We start from the raw sequence: 11962 nt of genomic DNA, 5'->3' as shown, positions 1-11962 counted from the left end.
TTTCCGCATACAATGTGTAAAGTATGTAAATGTTGTAATGTAGAAAAGCGAGGAGTGAGTATCAATGTGTTTAAAAAAATGCATAGCATCTTAACCCTTAATATGCTGAAATTACTCCAAAAAACACGTCTTTTTAACCGCTAAATTAATTTTTTTTTGCGCTACGGCGCTAAATTTCTCTAAACCTTTTAAGAAATGCACTTTCTGACACTGCAGTAAGTTTATGATGAACTTTCCATGTAAAAATGTATAATATTTTACTTTGGCGCATGCGCATAAGCCAACATTTTTTTATTTGTTTGCTGAAACGTTCCGAATTTTTAGTCCCCTCTGAATCTTGCTGGTAATCTGACAGTCCGGCCGCTGGAAGTACGTTGTGTCTGTTGAGTACTGCAATGGCTGGATGAGTTTAGGGGAGGCGTGGCAGCATCAGGTGATGGGACGGCAACTGGCGGTTCGGTTACTACAGGCAAGCCTCGCCCATCAACAGCTGGTCCTGCGATCAGCGGAGGCGACTCGACTGTTGGGAGTAGGTGATGACGGTTTCGTCGGTAGGTGGTACCATCAGGTGTTGCAACTATGTAGGATCTTGGAGCAGTATGTTGCGCAGTAACAATAGCAGGCTCCCAAGTCTTTCCTTTTCTTTTTCTAGCTGTTTCACCTTTCTTAATACTTGGCAGCTGCTTAGCATTCCGATCATAGTACATATTCTGCTTATCACTCCGCTGTTGCAGCTTCTGCTTGGGGCTATCAACCAATTGAGGTTTCAAGAGAGACTCCATAGTAGGTAGTTTGGACTTCAACATGCGACTCATTAATCCGCATGGCGGATTTTGAGCTAAAACGGTCCAGATTGCAGCGTAATTCTAACGGAAAAACGGAGAACTACAGCATTGTTACGCAATGCTCGGAAAATCTCCTCGACAATCTCAAGTCTGGGCGCTTCCTAAGTTTTCCTACCTACAGGGTGGGCGCTTATTCCAGGTGGGCGCTTACTCTAGGTTTAATCGAATAAATACGGTATTAGGGACGAGATTCCTTTAAGAAATTCGCTTTTAGCAGCGACGGAATACAAAGCCCTGACTAAAAGATCAAACGTTTTCATCAAGTATCGCTTTCGGTGTTTATTGCCGACCGACAAAAGCTTAAATTGTTGTGCGATGATTGCATGCGAGTCTATCTGCCGATGTCACGTAGGCTCTTCGGTTGACACATTCTAATTAGCCTTCTTACACTTAGCGGATTAATTACCCGAGAACAATTTACGGGCAAGCACTATTGCTACGTCATCATTACCCGAGACCATTTGAAGACAAACCCTATTGTTACGTCATCATTGCCCGAGACCACCTTGCTCGCTCACTTCAACCAAGTCGAGTTTTTTCTGGCTTCTGACTGTATGCACTGTATTTCCCCCTGTATTTCCTCTGTATTTTCTTTCTGTAACTACTTATACGTGGGTACCACTATAATGCCTCCTCGGGCTTTGGCCTCTGGGCCAAAGCCCTGCGGCGGCAAAAAATCAGCCCAAACTATTTTTTGAGCGAAACTCACTGGTCGTTTTTAAGCCGCACAGCCACTTAAAACACAACAGCAGTAAACCTATTGACACATATCTCAATCATATCTCAAGTAAAATAGACAAAACTACTAAATGATAGGAGGTCGAGCCAATTCATGATTGGAATATGTGTACCTTGACTTTGAAACTGTGTCAAACTGCCACAAACTCCTCAGCGATTACTTTGCATAGCATGAATTTTTTATTAGTGTCTTCAATGCTGCATTTCTCTGTTTGGCATTATTTTGCTTCCTTTCCTTTTTTACAAGAGCAAGCAAAATATAAGAACTACCCGAAAATGATACCGAAAGAGATATTAAGAAAAAAACGTCGTTTTAGGGTTAGCGCAAAAGAAAGTAAACAAATCTTTCATGTTTTCAAAACACAATTTTAAAACAATTTTGGGCGTTGCTTTAAGGCAAATTTTATAACATTAATATATGTTTTTAGGTTTTTCGTCGATTTGAAAAAACTCAAGCAGTGACACACTAAACTAACTGATATTAAATCGGACATGAGCTGATTTTGGCACCTTTGTCGGCTATAATTTTGTTTTCGAAATCAACAAGAGAAGGAAGAGTATTGTTGTACTCACCACAATGCTGAAGTGGTGGAAAGAGTGATTGGTTCTGAACTTTTCTGGTTCACTGTATTTGTCTATAAATAGCAAAACGCACAACATGGTTCCGCTTGGTAAAGGAAATGCCTCAATGTTGGTGGAGAAACATTGAAATTTTTTTAAAGGACATAACGTTCAAACAACTTCAAGAGATGATTCAAGCCATAAAATTAAAGGGAATACAAACAAACGACCCATTCTAAACTTGTCAAGTGTCAAAATGCAAGACGAAATGATTTAATACTATTCTATGTGAGATGTACTCTTAAATCTTTAGTAACCCCTTGAAAAGGGAAATAATTTAATAAAAAAATAAAATAACAAAAACGTCATGAAACAGGAGAGGCATCCAACAGGGACCATTGTTTAAAAAATATCCGTCGCGTGGGATTTTTATCCGTCGTTAACAAATTCGTACCTAAAAAATTGTTGGAACAGGTGATTTGTTCTCAAGTTTTTAAATCTCTATGTTTCTCCTATCTTTGTTTATTGGGTGAGGCAAATTTTCACAAAAAGCCTAATATATGAAGACGTTAAACCGTTTAACTCCGAAATCTCAGTCACTTACTGCGGGAAAGAGATTATTTCTGGTAAGTGAGTACTTGTAACTGAGATACATTTTTCTAGCGTTTGGCAAGACAGGTAAAATAAAATTATTTTGCTTTGTTTTTGTTGTTAATGGAGCACCAGAACAACATAGCGCACAACTGTCAAGGTTATATTGTATCTTAAAAGCTTAATCGGTTTGTTCTAAGCAAAAAAATAAAGTTAACACTATGAAATAAAGTAAATTTGACAAAAAAATTGGCGTGAATGCCTTAATTTGCCATAAGTGGCTTCAATTTAAGTGGCTTCAAGGCTTTTTGCCCTCTTATTTTTTATTTGGGCAAGTACATCAATGGTATTGTTAGATTTAGAATTTAAAGCAGATTTCCTCGAATTTCCTCTAATCGAATGAGACCAAATATAAAACCGATTAAGACTGGAAAGAAGTTACACTGCAATGAGTTTGAGGTGGCATGGTTTTAAAACACTTATTTGTAGGCAAAGTATATCAGCTGTGAAGTCCAGTTAAGCTTAACTCTAAACCTAGATTCTCCATATTAACATGTACCGCTATCTTGATCAAAAACTGTTTTACAAAACTTTTTATAGGTTTGTTTTTAATTACTCTTGAGTGAAAGAACGAAGAAAACTAGTATTAAAAGTAGTCATTGATAACATGTCGTTAACAAAAGAGAAAAGTTTGACTTATTTTTTAAAACGAATTTTCCAAAATTTGGAAAAGCTTGACTTGTAATTTAAACTCTGTATTAAACTGCTTTAAACCAGAAAATCATAAAAAGTAATGCTTTGATAACATATTGAAACGGCAAATTACTGAACAAGAAAACAAAAGATACATCCTATGGCGGCATTCTAAACGCATCCAAGGTCGCCTAGAATCGAAGCCATCAACAATTTTATAATTGGGACAGGTGTCAATTTTTAAATATCTGAATGTTCCAGACATTTGACAGAATTGAAAAAAATAATGTCAGACGTTAAGAGTAATACTCCATAATTTTCGAGCTATTTTAAAACCGTACCTCACCGATTTCGCTGAAATTTGGCATGCAGGCTTGTTTTAGGGTCCTAACTACCAAATGGATATTAAAAAGTTTCAATTCTTTTTATTTTGGAAAATATCGAGAAGGCCGATTTGAAGCGTCCGTAACGGCCCGCCAACATGGCGGATCGAAAGTGTTGCCGTCACAGTTTCTCGATCATACTTATTATAGTTATAAAGAACTATCTTTCTTCTTTTAATTTATCAAAATAGATTTGGCAAATGCTGAGATTGAATGATCAACGGCCAAGAAGTTCGAACGTATGTTAACGATGTTTTGAACAGCCTTCAATTTACTACAAAATGAAAGGCTTATAACTCCACTGTTATCTCGATTTAGAACTAGCCAATTACCATGAACAAAGCTCAGGGGCACCCATCGAGAATATAGTTCAAAACCACTTAAAGATAGCACCGTTGAACGTATTTTAGTATTTAAACGGTAGATATAGGCATATTTTTATCCCCTAAATTTTTTTTATCTGTTCGGATTTCCTAGCTGAAAGTCTAGTGATCCGAAAGTTATAGGGATCAAAACTTACCTTTTCGAAAATTCCAGCCAGAGAAAGGCTCCCGAAAATTCTAGGTGACCTTTTTAGAGTAAAAAATCCGTTAAAAATAAACAATTATACCATTTTTTAGATATTCGAAAATCCTAGGAAAGGCAGGCAAGCAAAACAATTTACAATGAATGTTCCGAAAATTCTAGATCTCAAATCGTCTTCCGAACAGATATTTTAACGAAATATTCCGTTGGGTGCCCCTGAAAGCTTGTTCATTGGTGAATTGATTCCATTTATAAGAAAATTGGGGAAATTTAACAGTCTAGAATAAAAAATTATAGAACCTCTAGTAAATTGGCCATTTCAGCGCCATTTCAGCGGATCAGCTCATTTAACAGCACATAATCGGGACAAACATAAAAGGGTTACGGTAGTTTAAAATAAGCAGTTTTCATGTATTCTTTGCTTATATTAAACAAATACATGATCTTTGCCAAAGATATGGCGATTTTTGAGCGTACGATTGTTTTTCCAAATTTTTATATCGGCGAATATTTTGTCGAGATTATACGCTGTTGTAATTCAATATTAGTTTTACAAGAACTTCTGTTGCTCGCATTTTCCAAATCACTGTTTAATTAAGAAATTGCCCATTCCGTTACAGAGTCATTCTTATTTTTTCTTAAAAAATTACTAGGAATGCAAGAATGTAATATAGCGGTTTTAAACTAGTGAAAATACCTGTCAGACATAACTTCAACTGTTCGTGCTATCCGGCTGTTTTCACAAATATGCAAATTAAGGAATACTTAAAGTGCCTATCTTTAACTATTTCACGCTTAAGGATTCCTCTAATTCTTTTCGCCTACCTTTTGGCCAAACAAAGTTTTGTGTCTACAGGCAGAATGCGCGTTATCAGCAATGAAAGTCGAAGATATACAGAAGCTCGAGTAAAATTAAAACTGCTATGAAATGTGAAATCTATTTATAGATTGCGCCCTTTAATTAGGTTTATTCATTTGACGAACAAATAAAAATCAATGAATGATCAGAGTTAAAAAAGTCCATTTCTAATCACAAGAGACACGGATATTTGTTTCAGAAACATTTATGCATACAAAATAGCGGTTTATTATTGACTGTTTTTACGTTGACGCGGTTAAAAAATACTCGGCTTCCAGCGGTAAATCTGCATTTATAATAGCTGGGAGTTTGGGGTGTTTTTTTCCGTATCCTCTTTTGTTCACTGACACAGTGGTCTGAATTTGGAACAAAATAGGCTCATCTTTTAAAAAGCACAATGCGAGCTGATTTCGAAATAAACATCACTTTACGTTTGTGTCCTCAGAAGTTATAGCGTTCGAAGAAGGCGTGGCTTAGTCGCGGCAAGAAGAGCGTAATAACAGTGAAGCTAACAAATTTTAAGGACACCTCTCTAATATGGCCATCTCTATTACGGACAATCTCCGATGCCCCAACAAAATTCTCATTTATTTTCTTTCAAAGAATCTCCATAAAACGGAACCTCTCTTATTCGGACAATGGACACTAAATCTCGGCCTCAGGGAACAAAAACTTAACCTCTTTATTACGGACACTTCGGTGATCAGGTGAAAACATATTGTGCTCGTAATGTAATTTCCTGTTTATGATTTCAAAATCAACAACGTAACGCTTTATTCATCTTTGACCATTTTGGATTTTTGCTTAGTGTTAATTTTTTTTTTACCTGCAGCATTACGTTGTTATCAATTACTTTTCGTCATGCCATGCCACCTCTTAATGTGGGAGCGCCCCGCCTCAATTCACGATAAAAAACCTATGGCCGCCAGGTCTCTCAATAGGTAGGTTGCGAGCCTAGTGGCCCATCAGGCCGGAGCTTATTCCCGTTTCCGCAACGTGAAGCGACTACGAGTATTTTTTACTCCTCCCGGATGGGATGCTAGTCCATCGCAGGGTTACCTTCCTTTCCGAAGAGCAAAAGATTGACTGGTAATCATTGGGTGAAGAAAGGGACTATGGGAGTCGAGAGGCTTTCCAAAGAACTTAATGCATTGTCCCCCAAAAGCTCTTTCCAGGACTGTTTGGTCCAGAGTCCAGCGCAGTGACCATTAGGCCATCAAGCTTCCCAACCGTGTAAGAAAGTGCAAAAATCCGCTCGTATAAGCCCTGGGGTTGTACAGTTTGGTACGAAGTGGCTTTTAAATGTGGTAGGTGTTTTATCCGTGGGTGAGGTGCGGGGGTGGGGAGGGGGGGGGGGGGTTGCGGTAGCTTAAAGCGAAATAAGAAAACTTCTCGAAATGTAGTGTTGTCTGCAATACGTTTTTATAAACTGCCTTGAATTAAATTAATGAATAAAAGGGGCAGTGTCACCCAGATTTAATATAATTTGAAAATCTCAAGAAGGTGTATAATTCTAAATCCACTCATAGAAGTATGGCTTTACTAAAGCGTACTTTAAAAAGCCTGCTTTTTTTTAAAACGTAATTTGGGTGCAACCTGGTAGGAAAAAAGTGGCCTAAAACTTTGACAGTTGACTTGGAAGAAAGATATGGGTCCTTTAATTGGGAGGGCTTATTAGAGGAAAGGATTTAAAGGGGAATTTTACAGGATCCGCTCAACTGCGCCAACTCGAGCAACTTTCACTTATCCGGCCACTGTATTTTTCTCTCTCCCGGTTATAGTAAGGCCAGACCTCTATGAGTGGATTTACAATTCATATTAACACCTTAACGAGATTTTAAATCCCGGTTCGAGCTTTGGAGGGGGGATATTGCGTTAAGTTCTTCGGAAAGCCTCTGTACTCTCATAGTCACTTTCTTCCCCTAGGTCGGGGATGAGGACATACGTGATGTAAGTCATGACGCATCACGTTGTTGTTTAAAAACATTGTATATATTTGACTGAAGAACTCAAACTTATCCCTCGGGAAGATGATGAATTGTAAAGAAAGCATTCAATTGGAAATAATTAAAAACTCCGAGATAACAAAAATACTGCTATCCCGCTCTGCTCATCACCCGTCCTCTTTTTGTAAAACTCTGGAGGAAAAACATTTGTTCTTTTAACTTGTCCTAAAAAGAATTGATTCGACATCCATTTCAATTCATGATCAATGAGAAAAATGTGTTAGCTTTACTGTTATTACGCTCTTCTTGCCGCGACTAAGCCACGCCTTCTTCGAACGATATAATGACTGAGGACACAAACGTAAAGTCATGTCTATTTCGAAATCAGCTCGCATTATGCTTATTAACAGATGAGCTCTTTTGTTTCACATTCAGACCACTGTGTCAGAGATTTAAAGAGGATACGGAGGCACCACTTCCACCCCCCCCCCCCCCCCCCCCAACAATATCACCAGAAAAACACCCCAAACTCCAAGCTATTATAAATGCAGATTTACCGCTGGAAGCCGAGTATTTTTTTTTTAACCGCGTCAACAATCAATAATAAACTGGTATTTCTATGCATAAATGCTTCTGAAACAAATATCCGTGTCTCTCGTGATTAGAAATGGACTTTTTTTTAACTCTGATCATTCATTAATTTTTTATCTGATCGTCAAATGAATAAACTTAATTAAAGGGCGCAATCTATAAATAGGCGTCAAGCTCAAACAATGTTCATTTCACAGCAGTTTTAATTTTTAGTCGAGGTTCTGTATCTCTTCGACTTTCATTGCTGATAACGCGCATTCTGCCTGGAGACACAAAACTTCGTTTGGCCAAAAGGTAGGCGAAAAGATTTAGAGGAATCCCTAAGCGTGAAATAGTTAAAGCCAGGCACTTTAAGAAATTCTTTAATTTGCATAATTGTGACAACAGCCGGATAACACGAACAGTTGAAGTTATGTCTAACAGGTATTTTTACTAGTATAAAACCGTTCTATGACATTCTTGCATTCCTGTTACGGAATGGGCAATTTCTTAAACAGTGATTTGGAAAATGCTAGCAATAGAAGTTCTCGAGAAACGAATATTGAATTACATAACAGCGAATAATCTCGACAACAAAGTCACCGATATAAAAATTTGGAAAAACAGTCGCACGCTCAAAAATCGCCATATCTTTGGCAAAGATCATGTATTTGTTTAAGATAAGCAAAGAATACATGAAAACTGCTTATTTTAAACGATCTTAACCCTTTCATGTTTCTCCCGATTATGTGCTGTTAAATGAGCTGATCCGCTAAAATGACCCTGAAATGGCCAATGTACTAGAGATTCTATAATTTTTTTATTCTTAACTGTAACATTTCTCCAATTTTTTTTTATTAATGGCATCAATTCACCAATGAATAAGTTTTGTTCATGGTAATTGGCTAGTTCTAAATCGAGATAACAGTGGAGTTAAAGCCTTTCATTTTGTAGAAAATTTGAGGCTGTTCAAAACATCGTTAACATACCTTCGAACTTCTTGGCCGTTGATCATTCAAACCCAGCATTTGCCAAATCTATTTTGATAAATTGAAAGAGGAAAGATAGTTCTTTATAACTATACCAAGTATGATCGAGACTCTGTGACGGCAGGTTCAGTGTCGAAGTAACAAGAACACCTTCGATCCGCCATGTTGGCGGGCCGTCACGGACGCTTCAAATCGGCCTTCTCGATATTTTCCAAAATAAAAAGATTTGAAGCTTTTTAATATCCATTTGGTAGTTAGGACCCTAAAGCAAGACTGCATGCCAAATTTCAGCGAAATCGGTGAGGTACGATCGCCGGACAAAGTTCGAATCTTACGGACTATGACACTTAATAATGTCATATGTTGAGCTTTAATCATACGACTTGCCCCTTGTCAATATAGTCTTTACGATAAACCACTTAACATTCCATCCAACTATAACCTGTTTTGCCTTTTCAAAGTGGCCTAGTTGACAATGTTTGTCTGGAGACTAGAGAGAAAATGCTTGAGATGACGTAGTTTGTGGTTCAGGCATTTCTTTACAGCTGATCAGTTGTAAACAATGAATATTATTTGGGAATTCTACATTCTTTAAAGGAATCTCAGGCTGTCTATACAATCTTGAATGAACAGTTATCACTAAAAAGTCTCTTCGCATTTCATTTGAGGTGTGAAGTGATTTGTAAACTGAGAATGGAGACAAAGGTTTTGCGAACTCTGCGTTCGGGTTGCCGAATAATACCTAAGACCCCAATGATACTCGATTCTTGTGGAGCCAAGAAATACGTCAAATCCGGTATAATTTAATCGTTTTTCATTGTGGATTAGCCGTTCCGAGGTTGCGCAGGGAACTGGGGCGAGTTTCGAATTTTAAATAATCGATAATCTGACACCACCACATGAAAGATTACGTTGAGATTGTTTATTTGACCAAGTTAGATGCTTTCAGCATGATCAGAAACGAAGTTATGGACCTTGAAACATGGTTAAAAATCCATACAAACGTTAAACTTTATTTCTTAAAATATTCATCCGTTTTGTGATAGCTGTAAAATCCTTCCAAAGATTCATTATTTGAAAATAAAGAAGCTAAGATGAAAATCACTATGTTTGCCCATTTTAAAGAGTATCACAGAAATCATAAACATTTTAAGTTTATGTGGTTTTGAGGGACACTGTCTCAAAACAGGAGACGTTTGTATGGATTTTTAACCATGTTTCAAGGCCCATAACTTCGTCTCTGTTCATCCTAAAAGCATCAAACTTGGTCAAATAACCAATCGTACCGAGTTCTTTCATGTGGTTGTGTTATCGATTACTTAAAATTTGAAACTCGCTCCAGTTCCCTGCGCAACCTCGGAAGGGCCAATAGGCGTACCCTCTCTCTATAGTCACCAAATGCGATTTTTGCAGCTTAAAAATCTCGGCAAAAAGTCTTCTGGCCTATAAAGACATTAAGCTGGATTTATTTAAACATAAAGAGACATATTAGACAACCATTTCTTTACTTTATAGACACTTTAAAGAAGGCGAATGTGATACCCTTTCTTTACAGGGAATCTTAACAGGTACGGCTAAAACGGCATCGACAGTGGATGATAGATTGCCTTCAAAAAAATCTTGTGCAACAATGTGAATGCCAGTGTGATTATTCCATCGTTCAAAGAATGAAAGGCTGTTCTTCAACTCATCTGTCTTTACTTTTTGTATGCATTCTATGGGGAGCTAAGCTTCGTTGCATCACAGGTGCAAACCCAGGCAAGTAAACCGCTGCATTCATACATACACTCTATCTAAACACTGAAACACATGCGATGATCAGTATAATACTGAGGAGGTCATTTGTTCGTTTTTTCTAGACATGTCAAACTTGGAATAATCGATTGCCGTGTGGGAGCCCAATGATGAATAAATCACTCTGACCAAAGAAAGCTGAAAATAGAACTTGATGCTTAAAAATCACTTTTTACCATAATGTTCTTTTCTAGACCTCTGCCGACATCTTAAGTTTATCGATCCAGTCGATGGACATGCCCTGGAGGGACACGTGATAAAAAACATCTCCTTAAGCGTTGGAATGCGTAGCTCTTGCAGAGGACGGTGTACCATAGAAAGTAAATGTGTGTCAATCAACATCGGTCCAGCAATAAACGACCAAGTCATGTGTCAGCTGAGCGATTCTGATCACACGCGACACCCTGAAGATCTTAAACCTCGAGAAGGTTTCACCTACAGGGGCACTGAGGTGAGAAAATTTAACTCAGATGACTTAATTGTCATATTTCTTTGTTTGCGTTGTTGCTTCTTATTTGTTTTTTGTTGTTGTTTTTTTACTTTATGTTTGTTTAGCAAAATCTTTATTCAACTGTAAGGTTAATTCTAAATACAGATTTTATTTATTGTCAGAACCCATGTTCCAGTAACCCTTGCTTTCATAATGCGACCTGCCTGAATGGATTTACGGAGAAGAAATACATTTGTATTTGTGCAACTGGATATACAGGAGAAAACTGCGAAAAAGGTGAAATCGGTAACCCCCAATATGAGCACAATATTCGATTCACCAGTTCACGTTGCTGTCTTCTTTTGTATTATTCACTTTTGACATCCTTATTACAACAGTATTGCTTTTTCATGATAGTGTGTTCAATTTCTTCCTCAGAGTATCAGCCAACGTCCTGCAAGGAATTTTATGATAATAATTGGTAAGTGCATTTTTTCACTGAATTAAGCAGTAGGAGATTACTCACTAAGGTAAAGGCAAGAAATTACTATAAAGACGGGGGAATATTGGTCCACGATTTAGGCGGATGAAAAGAAAAGACCTGGCCTAGTAAATGGAAATTCTTTTCTAGGGTTGGTCCGTTACATTCCCAGAATTTTCTCGGACCACCTGGGATAAAACTCACGAAATGGAAATAATTTATTGCTGAAAATTTCGAAAATAATGGTGTCCGCACTAAGGATTTGCTATTCCAAGAGGCAAGCAGTTTTTAGACCAACTATCAGAGCTTAAATAGCATCATGTCGCTGAAATTAACTTTGTAAATACACTTCGGTAGAACTGTTTCCAAGCTGGCATCTAACAACTGCCACAACAAATAGTTCTCCTCAAGCAGTTTTAACTGCTTGTTAAGTTAAAACTTTACATAACATGAGAAGTTAGATTTGATCATATTCAATTTTGTAAGACTCGACACATCTGACTATCCTTCCTTGCAAATAACAAATGTGACACATTACTGGAGTCTCCCTTACAATC

At 37.5% G+C, this 11962-nt stretch overlaps 1 protein-coding gene across 2 annotated transcripts in view; it reads left to right on the top strand.

Moving 5' to 3' along the window:
• The first annotated feature begins 1999 nt into the window (after positions 1-1999).
• Positions 2000-11962, top strand: part of LOC144636356 (uncharacterized) — a 19771-nt gene continuing 9808 nt past the window's right edge. Inside the window, exons 1-5 of one of the 2 annotated variants that reach the window (XM_078495544.1) lie at positions 2000-2770; positions 10269-10458; positions 10689-10945; positions 11107-11230; positions 11363-11405. In XM_078495544.1, the coding sequence (XP_078351670.1) occupies positions 2705-2770; positions 10269-10458; positions 10689-10945; positions 11107-11230; positions 11363-11405 (680 nt within the window). In that variant the 5' untranslated portion in view covers positions 2000-2704. Of the gene's footprint in view, positions 2771-10255; positions 10459-10688; positions 10946-11106; positions 11231-11362; positions 11406-11962 lie in introns of both variants that reach the window. The other variant, XM_078495545.1, reaches the window with a different exon arrangement.

The sequence above is a fragment of the Oculina patagonica genome, chromosome 13, assembly GCF_052425735.1.
Source record: "Oculina patagonica isolate OP01 chromosome 13, crgOcupat, whole genome shotgun sequence".
In the NCBI taxonomy this organism is placed as follows: Eukaryota; Metazoa; Cnidaria; class Anthozoa; order Scleractinia; family Oculinidae; genus Oculina; species Oculina patagonica.
Note: the sequence above shows the minus strand (reverse complement) of the source record. Positions and strands in the feature narration are given on the sequence as shown.